The sequence below is a fragment of the Dipodomys merriami genome, unplaced genomic scaffold (genome assembly GCF_024711535.1).
Source record: "Dipodomys merriami isolate MVZ:Mamm:240054 unplaced genomic scaffold, mDipMer1.0.p SCAF_16, whole genome shotgun sequence".
Lineage (NCBI taxonomy): Eukaryota > Metazoa > Chordata > Mammalia > Rodentia > Heteromyidae > Dipodomys > Dipodomys merriami.
The window spans coordinates 31329561-31350117 of record NW_027202937.1 but is presented as its reverse complement, the minus strand read 5'-3'; the positions used below and the strand labels follow the sequence as shown (position 1 = coordinate 31350117).

Sequence of the window (20557 nt, the reverse complement as noted above, 5' to 3'; positions counted from 1 at the left end):
TCTCTCACCTGTCCCCCTCCCTCACCCTCTCCTTTTCCCTTCCTCCCTCCCTCTCTCTCTCCCTTTCTCTTTCCTTCTGCTTGTCTCCCTGCCCTCTGCCAGTACTGGGGCTTGAACTCAGGGCACTGTCCCTGATCTTTTTGCCCAGGATAGCACTCTATTATTCGAGCCACAGCTCCACCTCTGGTTTTTTTTTTTGTTTGTTTTTTAAGTGATTAATGGAGATAAGAATCTCCCAGACTTTCCTGCCTCAGTTAGCTTCAAACCTTCATCCTCAGATCTCAGCCTTTTTAGTCACCAGGATTACAGATGTAAACCACTAGCATCCAGCTGAGTTTCTTTTAAGATTTGCTTGAGGGCTGGGAATGTGGCTTAGTGGTAGAGTGCTTGCCTAGCATGCATGAAGCCCTGGGATCTATTCCTCAGCAGTAAAAGCTGGAAGAGGCACTGTGGCTCAAGTGGTAGAGTTCTAGCCTTGAGCAAAAAGAAGCTCAGGGACAGTGCCCAGGCCTTAAGTTCAAGCCCTAGGACCTGCAAAAAAAAAAAATCAGGATTTGCTTGAAATATGTGACGTGGAACATCAGACAGAAGTAACAGATTTCTGTGAATGTGGATGTGACAGTATTTATTTAAACTGAGAACTACTATAGTCTAAAACCCAGTTTTCATTTTCTCCCTGAGTCTTAACAGTATAGTTAACAACCAGTGATTTGAAAATGTCTTTTCAATCATAGAGGTTATTTATTTATTTTACTTTTTATTTGGTTCCCAGCTGCATGGCATTATTTTCCTCTGTGCATGTCTCACCTAAAAAACCTGCAGAAACAAAGTTCTATCTTAATAAGAAAAATCCACCTGGTACTTTAAAAGAGATCACTGAACTGTTGGGGAGATGGTATTAGATACAAGTTGGACATCCCTCATGTGATAATTCAAAAAGCTCCAAAATTTGAAGCTTTTTTTTTTTCTTTTGGTGGTCATGGGGCTTGAACTCTGGGCCTGAATGCTGCCCTTCAGTTCTTCAGCTAAAGGCTAGCACTCAACCACTTGAGCCACTATTCTACTCCTGTTTTCAGTGGTTTATTGGAGGTAAGAGTCTCACGGACTTTCCTGCCTGGGCTGGCTTTGAACTTCGATCCTCAGATCTCAGCCTCCTGAGTAGCTAGGATTACAGATGTGAGGTACTGGTGCCCAGCTAGAATTTGAAGTTTTTGAATACTGAAATGATTCCAAACATGAGAAATTCCACCTGTGATCACATGTGCCATGTCCTAGGGAGAAATCAGGCACATGAAAAAACACTAGGTAAAATGACCTTCAAACTACATGTGTGACGTATATATGAAACATGGTGAAGTTAGAGTTTATACTTGAGTCCTGTTCCCAGGAAAGATCACTATACATATCAAAGAGATTTTTTTCTTTTTTTCTTTCTTTTTTTTTGGCTGGCTGTGGGACTTGAACTCTGGGCCTGGGTGCTGTCCCTCAGGTCTTCAGCTCAGGGCTCGTGCTCTTCCACTTGAGCCACAGTGCTACTTCCTCAAAGAGATTGTTAAAATGGAAAAAAGAAAATGTAAGTCTAAATCACTGCTGGTTTCAAGAGTTTTAGACAAGATACTAAACATCTGTACTAGTGTTCTGTGGACTGAGCTCATGTGCTGCTAACCATCCTTCCCTTCCATAAATACAGTGAAAGCAGAGGTTATGTCATGGGGGAGGGATATACAATGCAACAAAGAAATCATCTTATAAATATGGTAAAAAAAACAATTGCATGAAAGAAAAACATTTGAATACTCAGTGACTGCAACAATTTCCTGGCTTGCTCTCTCCTTGAAGTCATTCTGTCTTTGATGTTGGAGCACACAGCCACAGTTCCTTTGCTTGGTGGTAACCTTTATTGTCAGAGCAGCTCCAAGTCCCTTGCCTACTGTCTCTGATCTTCAGGCAGTGATTCTCCTTCTGAATTGTACTCCCTTCCCGTTGCTCCACTTTGTCTCCTTGTAATTTCCAATGTAGACTTTGTAAAGCTATTGGCACATAACACACATGCCTTCAGTATAGTGCTAAATAGATTGCAATTAAGGGAAGAATGCAGGTTTGGTCACTTTCAATATCCCTTAAACTGTCTCATACAGTCTCTAGAATGATCAACATAAGACCGTTAACCCAGTGGAAGAATGTTGTGTTTTGTACTTCAAATCCTTACAGCAACTCTGCAAGGTAGAGAGATATGCTTTTAGCTCCAGCCTGTGGATGAGGAAATATGAATTTTAAATACACTTCTTGCCTAGGATCTCACTGCCAGGAAGAGGCAGGCCTGGAAGACAAAGGATGGTTGACTTTTGAAGTTGTCCATTTCTGGGGCCTACCTGGACACTGGTTCTTATTTATGAAGATGTTCTACAAACCAGGATCCAGGGAACCCTCCCCTTTGGGTTCACCTCCTAGTCCTACAATGGATATCTCCTGTTTTTCTTGCTCTAACATTTAATTTTCCCTCTGAGGTTTATTCAGACCCAAATTCCTTGGCATTTTCTCTGTCTATCCCTTTGCTCTTGTACATTCCAGCACGTGCTCATTTTCTGAATCCTCTACAGAGGCCGGCTGTTCTCTCCAACAATGCAGTCAGATGCCTTTAGACAGGGACCAATGGCTCATGCAGGTCCACAACAGGTATCCATCCTCATCACTCCTCATCAAATATATTCAGCATTATTCCTGCCATACATAACAGTGCCTGCTTATCATCCTAGCACTCAGGAGCAAGAGACAGAAGGATTGCAGTTCCAGGCATCTAGGTTACACAGCAAGACCTTGTCTCAAAACAGAAAGTAAAAACAGACTCATATTCTAGTTATGCAAGTAAACAGTTACTCTGGGGAAGGAAGAGGTAGATTGAGTAGTTTAAATTCTGTAGTAGTAATGGCAGTGGGCAGACGAAGACAGAGAGGAAAAGGTTTTTTTTTTTTTGTTGTTGTTGTTTAGTCAGGACTGGAAACACATTTCTGGGTCAGATGTTTGTACAGAGGCTGGTTAGGATTCTAGTGTCAAGGTCCTTCAGGAGTCTGTGCCTTTGCTGAGGACCCAGCTGGCTTCTCTGCCCATTTTAATGCTACGTGTGGGTTCTCATTGAGCAGTGGCTGGGCCAAAAGTGCTGGCCTATTTGATTTCTTGCAAAAGCTAGCATTTAAAGGCATGGCTTCCTGCTTTTTTCATTAAATTGGAACTGCAGACTCTTGAAAGTTGAAAGTTTTTGGTATCTGTGCATACAATCTGCTCACAGGAGCCCCTGTGTGTGTGTGTGTGTGTGTGTGTGTGTGTGTGTGTGTGTGTGTGTGTGTGTGTGTGTGTGTGTGTGTGTGTGTGTGTGTGTGTGTGTGTGTGTGTGTGTGTGTGTGTGGCGGGGGGAGGGGGGTTATTTAGGCAGCCCTTTGGACCCTATGCACTGATCTGTCTTGTCCTATTCCATCCATTTTTTTTTTCTTTTTGAGTGACATAGTCTCCCTATGCTTTCCAGTTGCATATTGTACTCCTGGAGTCTACAGATTTTGTTGTTGTTGTTGGTTCCGGGGCCTAGCAAATCTCTTCATGCTCAAGGCTAGTGCTCTACCACTTGAGGCACAATGCCACTTCTGGCTTTTTCTGAGTAGTTTATTGGAGATAAGTCTCATGGGCTTTCCTGCCTGGGCTTTGAACTATGACTGTCAGACCTGTCTCCTGAGCCACTTGCTCCAGATTACCAGAGATTTTTTTCTCCTGCTTCCTGTGTAGCTCATAAATAGGTACGACTACATATACATCATGTTTAGCATATTTGTTTTTAAGAAATGTTTTAACTAGCTTGACCTACTGAGATCTCCTTTCTGTACTTGGAACAAACCACTATTTGTACAATACCACAAGAACTGTAAGGTTTTGCTTTAAATATTTTAATGTATGCCAAATCCTGGCAAATTAATAATCCTAAGTAAGTGGAAGAGTTTACTGACAACCAAACTTTTATCTTTAGCATTATAGTTCTGATCCAATGTGCTGTATCATACGCACATCAATGAAATATTAAAAAATAAACCAATGTTATTGTTAAACTAACACAGATGAAGTAACAGAATTCACCAGGTGATCTGTATGAAGTTCTAGTGAAACACCTTAATAACATGTAAGACATTTAAGAGAAATTCCCAAAGTAAGGAAAGTTCCGGCTGACCGGAGGTTTTGAATGAATATCACTGATATTTTAAGAAAGCTGAATAACACATACTGTTTCTTGGAAGCTGTTTTTTTTTTTTGAGTGAACTTTTGATAAAATCCTTGTCATTCTGAGGAGGTAGTCATTGGGCCACACTGTGGTGTGCTAGACATGTCCAGTCTGAGACCAGCTGGTCATAAAAGACTCTGATTTGTGCAATTCTAGCTCTATTAGTGTCGATAATTCTTGTAATTTTAAGACAGTAGGATACCAACTTTGCAGTGGTGACAATGGTTCCCCCAGGTAAACAAAGTCAGATTCATTGCCAAGAGTTGTTTTGGGGGCTCTAGATTTGAAACCATGTCCTTGAGCAAAAAGTAACAGCATCCATTTTACTCCCTGGATGAACATCAACACAAGAAGCAATTTTCATCATTGGCTCCCTGAAGTACTAACAAGGCTACAAAGATTGAAAAGTGAAGGTCTTAATGTCTTCAGAGGGATAGAAACCAGGCCACAAAGATACTGGTAAACAATCTGACAGTGTGAGGCATCCCTGGACTTGGGATGCATGCGAATTTCTGATTGGCTCTTTCTTGTTTGTAATGAGCATCTCAGTGAGCTTTCCCAGCCTCATCCATATGGCCTTACCCATCTGCTTATCTTGATGATGCAGTCAATGTGGCTGCTGTGTGACTTCTGGATCACACCTTGGACCACTGGCACAGGTTATCACAGAGCATTTATAAATGTCCTCAAGACTAAAAGGTCTTTTGTCACTATCTGATCGTCTGGGATCAGACTTATCAAGGGATTTCTTTTTTATTTGAAACTGTAGGTTAGGTACCAGATTTCCCAAATTATAAAAGAGCATTAGCTTCAGTATAGGAAGGCTGTTACCTTCTGCTCTTTGAGCCCTTTTCTTCAGCTTCTGGTGAAGAAGCAAGTGGCAGTTTTTGTGAAGTACAATGGTATCTGCATAGGACTGGTTCCAGAATTATCTATGGATACCAAAATCTGTGATGTCAAGTCCCTTATATAAAAACCTATACATAAAAACCTTGCACAAAACCTATACATCCTCCTGTACATTTATGTTCATCTCTAGACTACTTACTTTCTACTGCAATGTAAATGTCATGTCAATAGGTTGTTATGCTGTACTGCTTAGGGAGTAATGACAAGCAAAAAAGGTCTGTGTATATAATGTTTCCCAAATATTTTTGTACTGAGTGTAGCATAGTGCTAGAGCACTTGCTTAGCATGCACAAGATCCTAGGTTTGATTCCCCTGTGCTAAGAAAAAGTGTTTTGGTTCATGGTTGCTTGAACCTACGGATGTGGAATCCAAGCTTATGGAAGGTCTGACTGTACTGAAAAAAGGAGGCTCATTTTGTCACTAAGTAAATTTTTGTGCTTTCTGTAAACTTGATATTTTACTGTTTTATTCCTACTACTAGAATCAAGCCAACATGAAAACCAGTTTCAGCCTTAAAAGAACCAGCCAGGCCTCTCATCCCACCCCATTGAAAAACATAGAAAAAAAATCCACTTACCCCCTATTGATGTTGCTAAATACCGAAGGCTTTACTTAGAGGGGAAGATTTGTTCTGCACTTTTACAAGTCAAATTTCTTTGTAACAGGCTTTCAACTTGCTTTACTCCTGTGAATTTTTTTTTTTTTTTTGTCGGTTATGGGACTTGAACTCTGGGCCTGGGCGCTGTCCCTCAGCTCTTCAGCTCAAGGCAAGCGCTCTATCGCTTGAGCCACAGCACCACTTCCGGTTTTCTAGTAGTTTATTGGAGATAAGAGTCTCACGGACTTTCCTTGCCTGGGCTGGCTTTGAACCGTGATCCTCAGATCTCAGCCTCCTGAGTAGCTAGGATTACAGGCGTGAGCCACCGGTGCCCGGCTCTCCTGTGGATTTTTTTTTTTGTTTTTTGTTTTTTGGTCATGGAGCCTGAACTCTAGGCCTGGATGCTGTCCCTGAGCTCGTCAGCTCAAGGCTAGCACTCTACCACTTGAGCCATAGTGCCACTCGGGCTTTTTCTGCTTATGTGGTGCTGAGGAATCGAACCCAGGGCCTCATGAATGCAAGGCAAATGCTCTACCACTGAGCCACCTTCCCAGCCCCTTCTCCTGTGGATTTTTAAAACTGTCAAGCATGAAGGTACAGCTCAGGGGCAGAGCTCCCTGGGTTCCACTCAGCACTGGTTAGGCCATGGAGGGACGGAGTTAAAGGTAACTGCTTTTCTGAGTAGATGTAGATTTATGTCAATTCTTTGTTTCTTGAATGTACGCAAAATCATGTTAATTCTACGATGTTCCATTTTTATTAGTCTGGGGAACAAGAGCCACCAGATCAACAGAGCATTGCATTTGGTCACATAAACCTTCTGGTGGAATAAAGACAGTTTTGTAGCCAGGACAACTCAGTATCATCTCTTAAGGTCTAGAAAATGGCTCTGCGGCTGTGAAGGTAGCTCAGTGGTAGAGCGCTTGCCTTGAATGCCTGAGGCCCTGGGTTCGATTCCTCAGCACCACATAAGCAAAAAGAAAAAAGCTGGGAGTGGCGCTGTGGCTCAAGTGGTAGAGTGCTAGCCTTGAGCTGAAGAGCTGAGGGACAGCGCCCAGGCCCAGAGTTCAGGTCCCATGACCGGACCCCCCCAAAAAAAAAATTAAAAAAAATTAAAAAAATAGAAAATGACTGCTTGGCCATTTTTTCCCCCTTCAGTACTTCTAATTGAACATAGGCCTTATATGCTCGTGTCTTGCTTGCAGTGTTAATGCTCTACTGCTTGAGCAAAACTTCCAGCCCTGCTTTTTTGCTATTTTGAGTTGGGGTTTCATAGATTTTTTTTCCTAGGCTTGCCTTGAGTCACCATTCTATCTCAGCATCCTGAGCAGCTAAGGGTACAGCTGTGAGCCATAGGTGTTTTCTACTTCCTTTTGTTTTTCAGATAGATTCTCATGCTAACTTTCCTTGAATTTTGAACCATAACACCTGACTTTGGCTAGTGTTTATTGCCTCTAGAGAGGTGAGCTTCTGGTGGCGTTTTTCATTTGCTAGGTAATACCAAAAGTAATCTCCAGACCTCCAGATCTCCTTCGGAGCAGTCATACCCTCAGGAGTTCGGAGGCCAACTGCAGGGATCTCTAGAATCAAGCCCTAGTGTTTTGTATATGAGGCTCTGCCTGGCACCTGAAGCATAGAGGACTACAATTGCTGTGGTTTCTTATGTCACAGAATTATCTTTCATGTCTGCCTGCAGAATCTAAATTTGCTTTTCATTTTATCTGAGTTACAAAAATGAGGTCTGCATTATCAAGGCTTGGACTTGTCTAAACCCATTCATGTGGTTTAATTAACACCAAAGCAGTCTGCCATTAAAGGCTGCAGGACTAATTAAGGTTGCCCTGAGGCTGCTTCTGAGACTAACTGTGTTTGGGGGCTAGCTCCTAAGAGCTGTTCCCTTGCTCACAATTTAATGCTTTAAAGGGGAGGTTCAATTCTAGAATTAGGTTTTCAAGTAACAGCTGCTTAAATTATTGGTAAATCAGAAACACCATTCATTAGCAGCACCCCTGTTGGACATCTAACCATGGCTGGGTGTCTCATCCCATGACAGGTGAAGGGCAAGATTGTCTTTGCCATATAGCCTGTGTTCACCCAGGCAAGGCCCCAATCACTCTAATAGTACAGCTCCCAAGAATGAGCGTGTATTGCATACAACAGATCCCGAACCTATGTTCCTCATTAGCCTCATGGGATGAAAGGACTTATTTTGAAATCAGAAGTGGTAGTGCTGAATAGAGTGGTTAGCCATTCCATCCATTAATCACAAAATCTACACTGTATTAATGCCACTGGCAGCCATGACTTTTAAGGTGAGGTCTGACTGCTCATGTTTGACTTGTATGACCAGGAAAATTAAACTGAGGATGATACTGTCATAGGTGTTGTAGGACTTGCAATTTAGGAACGGGTTCAAAGATTAACTTGAATTCTGACCCCTGCTTACCATCATATAAAAACAAAACAAGGAGCCACTGTGACTGGTTCTGGGGGTCCTTATAATCTCTATTGGAAGCCAAGCAAGCCACAGGGTTCATTTTATATGCTTGAAAGAAACTCATTTGTCAGTATGGAGTGGCACACATTGTTATTATGTGTAAGGTAATCAGAGCAGTAGTTTTCTAAGCTTGCTAAACACTGGAAATGCTGGAAGAATGTATGTAAACTGTCCTGAGTTAGAACTCACAGGAATAAAAGCATCCAAAGATTTGTCTCTTTAAAAACACTGCAAACAGGATTGGGTGGGGGAGCCGGGGGAGGGGGAGGAGGATGGGAATGGATGGGAAGGGGAAACAAAGGAGGCTATAATGCTTGATAAGAAATATACTCATTATCTTGCCCATGTAATTGTAACCCCTCTGTACAGTATTTAAAAAAAAAAAAAACCCTAAAAACTCTACTGTAAACAAATGCAGCAGTGGTACTCAATAAATGCTATGATGAAAATGAACTATACAACTTGTGGGTAGGGATGAGAGAAAAATGGGAGCAAGCTAGGGAAGGGGGGACGTTGTCTAAAAAGAAATGTATTTATTACTTGACTTGTGTAACTGTAACTCCTCTGTACATCACCTTTATAACAATTAAAAAAAACTACTACAAGCCAGATGTTTGTGGCTTATCCTTGTAATCCTAGCTACTTAGGAGGCTGAGCTCTAAGGATTGAGGTTTGAAGTCAGCCAGTGCAAGACAGTCCATGAGACTTTTGCCTCCAATTAACCACCAAAAAAGGATAGAGGAGCTGTGGTTCAGGTGGCAAAGTTGCCAGCCTTGGGCTAAAAAGCTAATGGACAATACCCAGGCCTTGAGTTCAGGCCTCAGTACTGGCGGCAAACCCACCCAACCCAACCCAATCCTCCAGTGCTCCAGCTGATTCTGACAATCAGCCACATGCAGACCCCAGGGCTGTGAATAGCCCTTTCCAGACTTCAATTAGTCTGTAAGGCCTCCTCTGGGTCCTATGTGCAAGAACTGTGTCCAGCCTGTAGAGGACTGAGTCTTGTGCATCTATACAATTGACCTTTTTTGTACCAGTCCTGGCACTTGAACTCAGGGCCATGGTGTATAGTCCTGAGCCTTTTTACTTAAGACTAGCTCTCAAGTGGTAACTTGAGCCACAGCTCCACTTTTGGCTTTTTGGTGGCTAATTGGAGATAAGAGTCTCATAGAATTTCCTGCCTAGGCTGGCTTCAAACTGTGATCCTCTACTAGGATTACAAATGTGAGCTTGGCACCATTACTTTAAAAAGTTGGATAATCTCTTGGATTTGTCTGCTTTGGCTGGCTTTGAACCTCCATCTTCAGATCTCAGGCTCCTGAGTTGCTAGGAATACAGCTGTGAGTCACTAGTTCTCAGCTATCTGACACATTTGTTGTTGCATTGGACCAGTTATAAGACATAGGATGTATTGTGTATCCCCTCACTTTGATCTTACCACTGCCCCCAAATCTCAACTAATACTTGGATTTGCCTTCACAAGAGAGTCTTCAGCTCCCAGTGGGGTCCTCCACTCAAGTGGAGGCCTTGCCTCAGCACAGAATGAGCATGCATTAGTCATAATGGGTTTATATGGTGCAAAAGGATAGGCCACAATTCAATTTATTGTTAAGGACCAAGAAACAAAGTCTTGCAAATGTTCTATACAAATGTGGATGAGCTGCAAGATGGGGATAGGGTGGAGAAGAGACTCAATAATACATAGTATTATTGTGAGTGACCTCCAGCTCTTCATTCTAACACTTGAATAGAGGAAGGACAGCCATTCTTTCACACTGAGGCTGTAATAGAATGCAAGTAAGATTCAGTTTCATCTTCTATAGGTCAGGTGAAGCAAAAAGCTATATTCAGCTGGTGTTGGAAGCCCCCAGGCTGCACACAGAATGGATGCTGAAGGTGGTCCACAGGCTGCTGCTGGTGACTTGGTCCCTAGGTCCTTGGCTTCTCTTGACTCTCAATGATAAGCTTGTCAGTTGAATACAGTTGGCCAATATGGACCTGAAGAGGCAAAGAAGAGGCACAGGTTAAGAACTGTGGGACTCGTATTAGCTATGAATGATCATAAAGAGGATTTCAAACTAATAGTAGATAATTGTTTGTCACCAATATCAGCTCAAAAATGGATTAAAGATCTCAAAGCCAGACCAAAGTCAGACCTAAAATTTTGAAACTACCTCAAATTCTACTACATTAGAACTTATTGACATAGGCAAGGCCTGTCTGAACAGAGTTCGAGCAGTACAGCAAATAGAAGACTTGACAAATGGGATTACATCAGACTAAAAAGTTTCTGTATAGCAAAAAACATAATTATGAAATTAAAAAGACAGCCAACAGACTGGGAAATCTTTACAAGTTATACATCCAACAAGGTCCTAATATCCAAAATATACAATAAGCTCAAGAAACTAACTTCCCCCCACTCCCACATTAAAAGCCCAATCAATAAACAGGCAAAGGAGGTAAATAGAGACTTCTCAGAAGAAGAATGGCCAACAAACACGAGGAAATGTTCAATGCTCCTGACCATAAAAGAAATGCAAATCAAAACAACATTAAGATTCCATCTCAACCACAGTTACGTTTGATTAACACTGAGAATTTTAACAACAAATGCTGGTGGGGAAAAAGGAATACATTGTTGGGATTATAAACTAGTATAACCACTCTGGAAGGCAGTTTGGAGATTGCTCAAAAACCTAAACACAGAGCCGGGTGCCAGTGGCTCACGCCTGTAATCATAGCTACTCAGGAGGCTGAGATCTGAGGATCACGGTTCAAAGCCAGCCTGGGCAGGAAAGTCCGTGAGACTCTTATCTCCAATAAATCATTAGAAAACCAGAAGCAGCACTGTGGCTCAAGTGGTAGAGTGCTCACCTTGAGCTGAAGAGCACAAGGACAGCGCCCAAGCCCAGAGTTCAAGCCCCATGACCGAACAAACAAACAACCCCCCCCCAAAAAAAAACAAAACAAAAAACTAAACACAGGACTACTCTATGATCCAGTCATACCACTCTTGGGCATCTACCCAGAGCATTTTAAATCAGGATATAGTAAAAGTACTTGCACATCCATGTCCATTGCTGCTCTATTAACAATAGTCAAGATATGGACACAGTCCAATTGCCTACAACAGACAAGTGAGTCAAGAACATGTGGTACATATACACAATGGAATTTTACTCAGCCATTAAAAGAATAATATTAGGTCATTTGCAGGGAAATGGATGGACCTAAAACAAATTATGTTAAGTGAAATAAATTAGACTTAGAGAAAAATGGTGCATGTTTTCTCTCATATGTGGAAACCAGATCTAAAATATAAGCATATATAACATATACAAGGTCCAATGCATTTATACACAAACAAACTGACTAAAGGAGGATATACTTAGGGGAGGAATCCAAAGGTGTAACTCCTCTGAACTAATTTACTAATATCAAAATGAATACCAGGAAGTGGAAACATGTTTTGGGAGGTGGCAAAGAAATAAAGGAAGGGTAAGAAAATGCAGTTATTATATTTAATGTACATTATGTAAAAAAATGAACTATGTAACTTGAGGGTAGGGATGGGAGGGGTAAAATGTGAGAGGCCAAAGGAAGGGGTAACATTTTGACCAAGAGCATTGTGTTCATAACCTGATTTGTATAATTATAATTCCTTTGTATAACTACATAATGATAACAAAAGCAAAATTTTTTTATTGTGGGGGTAGAGAGTATAGTGTGCATATAGGTGATTATAGCTTTTTAGTTATTTATCAGGTAAATTCTCACATTTTGGGGGTGTGGGTGTCTAGAAATAGCGCATCTGGAACCTCTATTTATGCTCTCACATACCACGTCAAGCTTATTGACTGAGATGGGGTCTCGTTAACTTTTTTCCTAGGCTGGTCTTGGATGGTGATCCTCCCAAGTCTCTGCCTCCTGAGTAGCTGGGATTACAGTAAGGGGTGAGCCACTGTATCTAGCAGGCCTCAAACTTTTGATCCCACTGCGTCAGCCTCCTGAATGCTGGGATTGCAGGTGTTTGTCATCACATCCGGCTTCATTTCTAACATTTAGATTCAAATATCTGTTAGGGTACGGGAGGCCAGCCTTGGTAGCTAGCCTTGGTAGCTGGGGCTGTCTGTAGTAAGTAAACCATCTACTATACTCCTGGCTACAGGTAGAGCCATCCACCCATGTGCACACGATCCCCCTCCTGTGACTCCTCCCATTAGGAAAATCTTTCTGCCTAAAACACATTTGTGCTCTGTCTAGGCCAGCATGTTAAAGGTTGTCACACTGAGGGCAGTGCAAACAATGCTTAGCTATGTTCCCTGGTGGGATTGAGGATGGCAGTCTGTGTTCACTCATCTCCTGGCTCCTGTCTGTGTGTTCACTGTCCTTTTAATCAGTTGTCTCTGTGAATGCCCAAATGTTCTTTCTGTCCTCAGATGGATGCTGGAGCCACTGACATAGGATTACAGGCTATCTTTCCTCTCTCACAAAGGGTCTTTGTCACAATTTTTTCTCTACAGGTACATCCTGAGCAACACTTTTTTTTTTTGAACAAGTAGAACTGGTGAAGAAAGGACTTCATATTATGAAGTCTGGTTTCAGAGAAGTTGGCCACTCTCTACTGGCAATCTTTAAAAAGTCAAATGACAGAATATGGTTTCCCATCCTCCTTAATGCTCTATTTTGAAATGAAGGCTCAGGATAAGCCAGATGGCATTAGGAGGTGAGTGTTTAATAGTGGTACTTGCCCACCAATGCAGCCCTGGTGGGCTTCTGGAGTTCATGTTCCTCTACCCACTTGCTGCATCTTCTCCCTGTACTTGCAGAGATGCTAATAACTAGCAGGTGTTGCTGGGTGTCGTTAGACAAAGCAGCAGTAAGAGCAGCTATGTCATCTGAAAAGAAAGCCAATGAGAGAGAGGTTTGGGGGCTAGTGGCCATGCTGGTTCTTTCCATAGCAGTGAGTTCCTGATATGTGAGGCAAGGATGGTGGTGATGGATAGGAGAATGAGCACTCTAAGTGATTCCCAACAAAATCACAGCAGCAAGTTTGCTCCTTTCCTCTCATCAATGCAGAAGGTGCAGTTGATATGGGGCCACTGCTGGTCCTAGGACTGGACTGTTTCAGTAGCAAGGTTTGAAACCATTCTGAGATTGCTAGGATCAGCAGGATAAAGTTTCTTTTCTTGTCTCTTCCTATAGTCACTGTTTCCTGACTGCTTGCTTGCCTAGGTTACTGTCAATGTAAAGAAGGAAGAAAGATTTTATGAGATTAAGAGTATGGAAGAACTCTCTCTCTCCCTCTTCCTCGCAATTTTTTCTTTTTTTTTTTTGGGGTGGGGGTTAGTCCTGGGGATTGAACTCAGGGCCTAAGCACTGTCCCTGAGCTTTTTTGCTAAAGGTTAGCCTTTTACTACTTTGAGCGTCAGGGCCACTTCTGGTTTTCTGGTGGTTAACTGGAAATAAGAATCTCATGGACTTTCCTGACCAGGCTAGTCTGCCTTCAAACTGCAAAATACTCAGATCTTAGCCTCCTGAGTAGCTAGGATTACAAAGCATGAGCCACCCTCCAGTGCCCAGGCCCCCCCCCCCCACTTTTCTTTGATATTGGAATGGGGAACAAAGAAGAGGTGCCTGGACAACCATGGTGCCACCATTTGAGCTCTGGAATTCATATAGCCAGTTTATGTAGAAGAAAAACCATTTTTTAGGGGCTGGGAAGGTGGCTCAGTGGTAGAGCGCTTGCCTTGCATGCATGAGGCCCTGGGTTCGATTCCTTAGCACCACATAAGCAAAAAGAAAAAGAAAAACCATTTTTCTGAAAAGGCTACAGTTATTTGGATTTCTTGTTATACAGATAAATTAATTTGTAATAGACTTCGATGCACACTTTGAATTTCAGTTTTTGAGCATATAATTAATGAAACAAAGTGCTGAGAAGTGAGATACATATTGTGATAAATGGAAGCCATGCCCATTACCTAAGAGGTGCCATTGTTACACAGCATCCAAGTTCCCAAAGCTTAAAAAAAAAACAACCAAAAAACAAAAAAAAATGGGCACAGGGACTTTCTATTAAGATTCTGTTTCTAAAGGCTGGGAAGGTGGCTCAGTGGTAGAGCCCTTGCCTTACATGCATAAGGCCCTGGGTTCGATTCCTCAGCACCACATAAGCAAAAAGAAAAAAAGCCGGAAGGGGCGCTGTGGCTCAAGTGGTAGAGCGCTAGCCTTGAGCTGAAGAGCTGAGGGACAGCGCCCAGGCCCAGAGTTCAGGCACCACGACCAGACCAAAAAAAAAAAAAAGAAAGATTCTGATTCTATTCTCCTTAAAGATTTCATTGCTTGATGGGTGCTGGTGGCTCATGTTTATAATCCTAGCTACTTGGGAGGCTCAGATCTGAGGATCGTAGTTTGAAGCCAGCCCAGGAAGAAAAGTCCTGTGAAACTTATGTCCAATTAACCAAAGTGGCGCTGTGGCTCAAGTGGTAGAGTGCTAGCCTTGAGCACAAAGAGGCTCAAGAACAGTACCCAGGCTCTGAGTACAAACCCCACAACCAATCAAAAAAAAAAAAATTCATTGCTTGCCAGGTGCTGGTGGCTCACACCTATAATCCTAGTGACTCAGGAGGCTGAGATCTGAGGATCCTGTTCAAAGCCATCCTGGGCAGGAAAGTCCATGAAACTCTTATCTTCAATTAACTACTAGAAAACCAAAAGTAGAGCTTTGGCTCAAAGTGGTAGATCACTAGTCTTGAGCACAATAGCTCAGGGACAGTGCCCAGGCCCTGAGTTCAAGCCCCACAACTGACCCAAAAAAAAAAAAAAAAAAAGATTTGATTGTTGTATGGATGTGATAATTACTATTTTTAAAATCACTTTACTGACGTTTGAATTTTTTATCTTAAATTGATTACTTACCTTTTTTTTTTAATTATCTTTAAGTAGTTGTACAAAGAAGTTCCTATTCTACAAAACAGTATATGAATACAAGGTGTCTCACAACATTCTGATTATTACTATTTTATTTAGTCTGTTAAGTCATATATGGGTTTAATACTTAAATTATATTTAACCGTAACTATATTGTAAGTGGCTTTATCTACTTAATTTTGTGTTATGAACCTTATGCCATTAACTTATTTGAAAGAATATTTTAAGTAACTGGTTATCTCTTCATAAAGGTGTTATTAAGTGGGGGGGCGGGAGGGGGAGGATGGGAAGGGATGGGAAGGGGAAACAAAGGAGGAGGCTACAATGCTTGATAGGAAATGTACTCATTATGCCCATGTAATTGTAACCCCTCTGTACAGTATTTTCACAATAAAAAAAAAAGGTGTTATCAAAATTTACTTAACCATTTTCATGTAATGAATCTAATGTAATGAATCTTACTTTATCTGATTTTGATACAAAAGCTTTCTAGATGTAGAATTACAGGGTCCATGAGTACAAATATTTTTAGGGCTTCTGATGGACCTTACAAAATGACTTTCCAGAGATTCAATTGTTTTTAAGCTAACACTCCCTCTGGTGGCCAGTTTGAAAGCTTCAGCGGCATACACATGATGCTACAGAACACATCATGTCTGGCCCCACACAACATGCAGTGTGGACCTGGGCATGTTACAAGGTATGCTTAGTGAACTAGCTAGAGGAGCAATGAAGGATTTTCCTGTGGTGTGGCTGTCTGCTGTGATCTTAACCAAGACCCCAGTGTGATAGGGAACATGATGCTTGCTTTTTTGATCACATCTGCCAATCTTGAGATTAGGCTTCTGTGAGAGAGGCACCCTCCACCTGACACAGCTGTAAGGTGGACAGCCAGGTGCCAGTCAGTCAGTCCCATGCAAATGCCTCCACAGACAATCCGGCAGGAGGAAGAGCTGGGGGTGATCTAAGGGGCCTAGCTTTATGAAACCTCATCGTAAACCAAACCAAACTTGTATTCCATCTTGACTGAAGGGTGAACCAAAAAAATCCATTCAGGAAGTGGCACTGTGGCTCAAAGTGGTAGAATGTTAGCCTTGAGCAAAAGAGCTCAGGAACAGTGTCCAGGCCCATAGTTCAAGCTCTTGACAGGCGCCCCCCCACCCCCTGCAAATCCATTCATTTTTACCTCTTGCTTCCCCCCCACCCCTTTTCAGACCCTTGTGCATGATAGACAAATACTCTAAATTAAGCTGTGTCCATAACACTCCATTTGAGTACAGCAATTTTATAGTTTTTGGAGAAAAAAGAATCAGACCTTCATATTGGTGTTAAGGAGGCATAAAGATAAATGTGTTTCTGTGTTTGTATCTCTTCAGGACCTCTATCTGCTCTTCACAGTCTTCTTGAGGCTGTCTACCCTCCCTCCTTGTGGCCTATGAGTTTCTCATTGACTTTTGCCAGACTGTAAGCCTCTAACTTCAGTCTTTTCCTAGTCTACTCTATCAAGAAAAGCTCATGCACATTTACCTGCAATAGCTCGCTTGCTCTTTGACCCATAGTTAAACTTTTCTGGTTCCCTTTCTAGAAAGGGCTCTTCATCCACCAGCACTGCCCCCCCCCAACACTTCTTACACATATGAAAACATCCACAAAACCCTGCACTGCAGGTGCAACACAGGGGGCCACATTGCTAGTCTGAGCTGCTTTCATAGCACAAGTTGGGGCAGTGCCAGGCAAGAAGAAGGAGCTCAAGACTCGCAGTCATGTACTGTAGAATGAAGTTTTACATAAAAACTGGAATGTGTATATGATAGTGGCTCTGTGTGACCATATTGCCTATAGTGACATTGTAGCTTAGTTTGCATAAATATACTCTATGATGTTCACACAGAGACAAAATTGGCTGGCAGCATATTTATTTCATTAGTCAATGAAATAATGATGTATACCCTATCATTATTAAGTGATGAGAAATTGTACTCTTTAACTAAAAACATCAGTGTTGTATTTCATGGCCATTATGAATCTATACCTGTTACTTTAAAAAAAAATCTAAAAACTTTGAGTACATTTCTTTTTGGACAATGTAACTTCTTTCCTCTCTCTCTCCCAGTTTTTCCCTCCTATTCCCACCTTCAAGTTGTCTAGCTCATTTTCAACAGAGTGTTTAGTGAGTACAACTGCTGCACTGTTCACTCTTTATCCCTCCATTTTTGAGCCCCTTATGCTCCCCAAAACAGATAAATGAACAAAAAAGAAAATTAAAACAACTCCATTTTCTGGAGCCCATTTCAATAAATACTACTTTATATGATCAGAGGCACATAGCATTGCACCTTTATGTTCATTTCCTAAGAGTATCCTCCTTTGGTCTCACTATTTGTGAATACCTAGAGTCCTATATAATTTATCATGTCCCAGTGTATTTTATTTTATTTTGTGTCCGGTCGTGGGGCCTGAACTCTGGGTCTGGGCGCTGTCCCTCAGCTCTTCAGCTCAAGGCTAACGCTCTACCACTTAAGCCACAGTGCCACTTCCGGCTTTTTATTTTTACTTATGTGGTGCTGAGGGATTGAACCCAGGGCCTCATGCATGCAAGGCAAGCGCTCTACCACTGAGCCACCTTCCCAGCCCCCCCAGTGTATTTTAGATATAGCTTCCTATGAGCTAAAACGTGATGTTTGTCTCTCTGAGTTTGTATTGTTAAAACCCAGATTTACTGGGGATCATAGAGCTTTTGTGGTGAGTTCTACTGGAAATACAGAACTGATGAAGGGATGAAGGCTAGTCAACAAACATAGCAATCAGACCAATTACTGAAATAAATATTTACTGTTACTGAACCAAATGACTTAAAAGTAGGCTAGTTTTAGGTTGTAAGGGATTAGACCAGAACTATTACAGAAGAGGCAAGGGAAATAGTTCATATAGGAAAGAAGTTCTAAAGTTATCTCAAGGAGGGCTAAAGATAGAGACTATCAATGTTATTTGGCCTGAAAAATGTGTCAGCACACACCGGGAGGCCAGCTGGGATTGATGTTGCGGTGCTAATGACAGATGTTGCTTCCACGCTGCAGGTGAGAGGGTCTGGGGAAGGAAATTGAGGAAGTGCAATTAATAGCTTCAATTTATATCCCCCCAGAATCCCAAATTGACTTACATGGCTACAGCAGACTAGTCAATTGCATCAACTGGTCATTAAAGCTGATCACACTTTTATTCTGTAAACATTAGGAGCTGGCATTAGAGTCCATTAGAAAAACAAACAGGTTACTCATCTGAGAGCAGGAGGCTGAATGGACAGTCCAGAAACACTTAGGAGCCAAGACATTCATTAGACAAAGAACCTTCCTGGGAGGAGGGAGCAGGATCTAAGAAAACAAAATGAAGCCTGTGTGTCAGGTCTTTATTGCTGATTGTTCAGAAGCTGTGGAACACAACTCTGAGATCTGATGGTAAGGAGGGCTGGGAAAGGAAGGACCCAGCCCTCAGCTAGTACCCCTTGTTTATTCACAGGGTAGCAATGAGAACCAATTACATTCACTAATAGAGAAAGGCCACTTCAAAGAACCCAGAGGTTCTTCTCTCCAAATACATTCCATTTCCATTCTAAATGAAAATCTAGAATTTGAGATTTGAACATTCTTGGCATGGAAGGGAGCAGTGAGGAAACAAACTCTTACTTTCTGTGTGGTTGCTGGCAGAATGATTAGGAACTCTCTTCCTTAATTCCCTTGCCACAGAAAAGTTCATGTGTCTCTTCTTATTTACAGGAACAAGACCACAACCAGATGCAAGATGGCATGCCCTCATTAGCACAACTGTGGGTCTGGCTTACACAGACTGTTCAGAACTGTTAGTAATAGAGATTTCTTTCACTGTCAAGTATCCTGTTTGGACAGTGGACAGGAGATTATAAGGCTGCCTTCACTGACTCACTGCTGTCAGCTTTCTGGGCCATCTTGTTTTCTGCATGTCTAATACCAGTTGTAGAAATAAGCCCTCTATGAGATTTTTTTTTTTCTGCATTCTAGGTCATTATAGTAAAGGAAACAAAACTATTTTACGGGACCTTAGGGAACTGTGGCTGACAGAGCCTGAAATCATAGGGAGGTACAGGGGTTCCCATTTCAACAAACCTTCTGTTCACTCTGCAGGACTGAGCTCATTTCGAATGGATACACACATACAGGAAGAGATCTAAGGACCCTGCACCAGAACCATGGGTCTGGCCTTTCAGGACATGACTGAATCCTGGGGGTTTCTCATGACTAGCTCCATTCTTCTGTTTGACTTGCTAGATGATACATGGCAAGGAGTGCTACCCTAGGGTGAGGACTTAGAACTTTTGAACCATTATCAACATTTTTCCCAATGAGCAAATACTTTAAAAACCAAAGTAAGTAACTATATTTTCCCACCAGATGAATTTTTGAGTACAGTCATTGCAGAAAGTAGGGCCATGGATGACAAAACTAGATGGAAAAGAGACTTATCTTTGTATCTTTTTTACTGTCTATTATACCACTCAGTAGCAGAGAGGCTGGGAATGTATCTCCCTGTCTCCCACACATCTGCCTATATTCTTTCTTTCTTCCTTCTTTCTCTCTCTTTCTTTCTTTCTTTTTCTTTCAACTAAAAGAGCTAACAGTTTTATTTTCACATTTCAAAATACAAATGAAATCTCTACTTTTTGTCCCAATTCTCTCCTCCAAATCTATTCTTTTGATAAAAGGAAGCAAGTCTTCCTTGTCATGCTGTTGGAAAACATCCAGTGTCACCAATGATCTCCTGGTGAAGTTGAACAAATAACATAAAACTGATAAGGCCTCCCCCTTTATTCTTATCTGTCTGATTGAGTCCTTCCTGGCCGAGTGGGCACCATCATGGGAGGGCCTCCCATGTGGGGAGCTGGTATCATTCCAGGGTGACGAGGACCTGGGAGACTGGGAGGAGGTGGGATCATTGCCCCAGCAGGAAGAGGAGCAGAGAATGGAGTGGGAGGTATCCCTCCTTGTTGAAATGCAGCTGTTGTCTTGTTAATCAGGCTCTGAGCCTGCTCTTCCATCCATTTCTGATAGTAGTCTTTCATATTCTCTTTGTGTTTCCTACCAGTGCAGTGTGTCATGGGTGAGGTATGTGTCACAGCAGTCACAATAAAACTTAGCCATGTTGCTGTGTGGGCCATTGCCTCTGTGCTGCGCCACCAGGAAACAATGTCCTGCCTACTCTTTATAGAGTGGCACACTTGTCTAAGACCATGGTTTTAGCTCTCTAGCTCTCCCAAATACCCTCTCCATTCTCTACTGAGGAAGGGCGGGGTAGACCACCATATAGGGACAGTGAACAGACTGCT

The 20557-nt window shown here is 42.0% G+C and overlaps 1 protein-coding gene across 2 annotated transcripts in view; it reads right to left on the bottom strand.

The window, feature by feature from the left end:
• Positions 1-9218: 9218 nt before the first annotated feature.
• Positions 9219-20557, bottom strand: part of Lyrm4 (LYR motif containing 4) — a 110501-nt gene continuing 99162 nt past the window's right edge. For both annotated transcript variants that reach the window (XM_070024641.1, XM_070024640.1), the window contains one exon: positions 9219-10263. In XM_070024641.1, the coding sequence (XP_069880742.1) occupies positions 10195-10263 (69 nt within the window). In that variant the 3' untranslated portion in view covers positions 9219-10194. The remainder of the gene's footprint in view (positions 10264-20557) is intronic.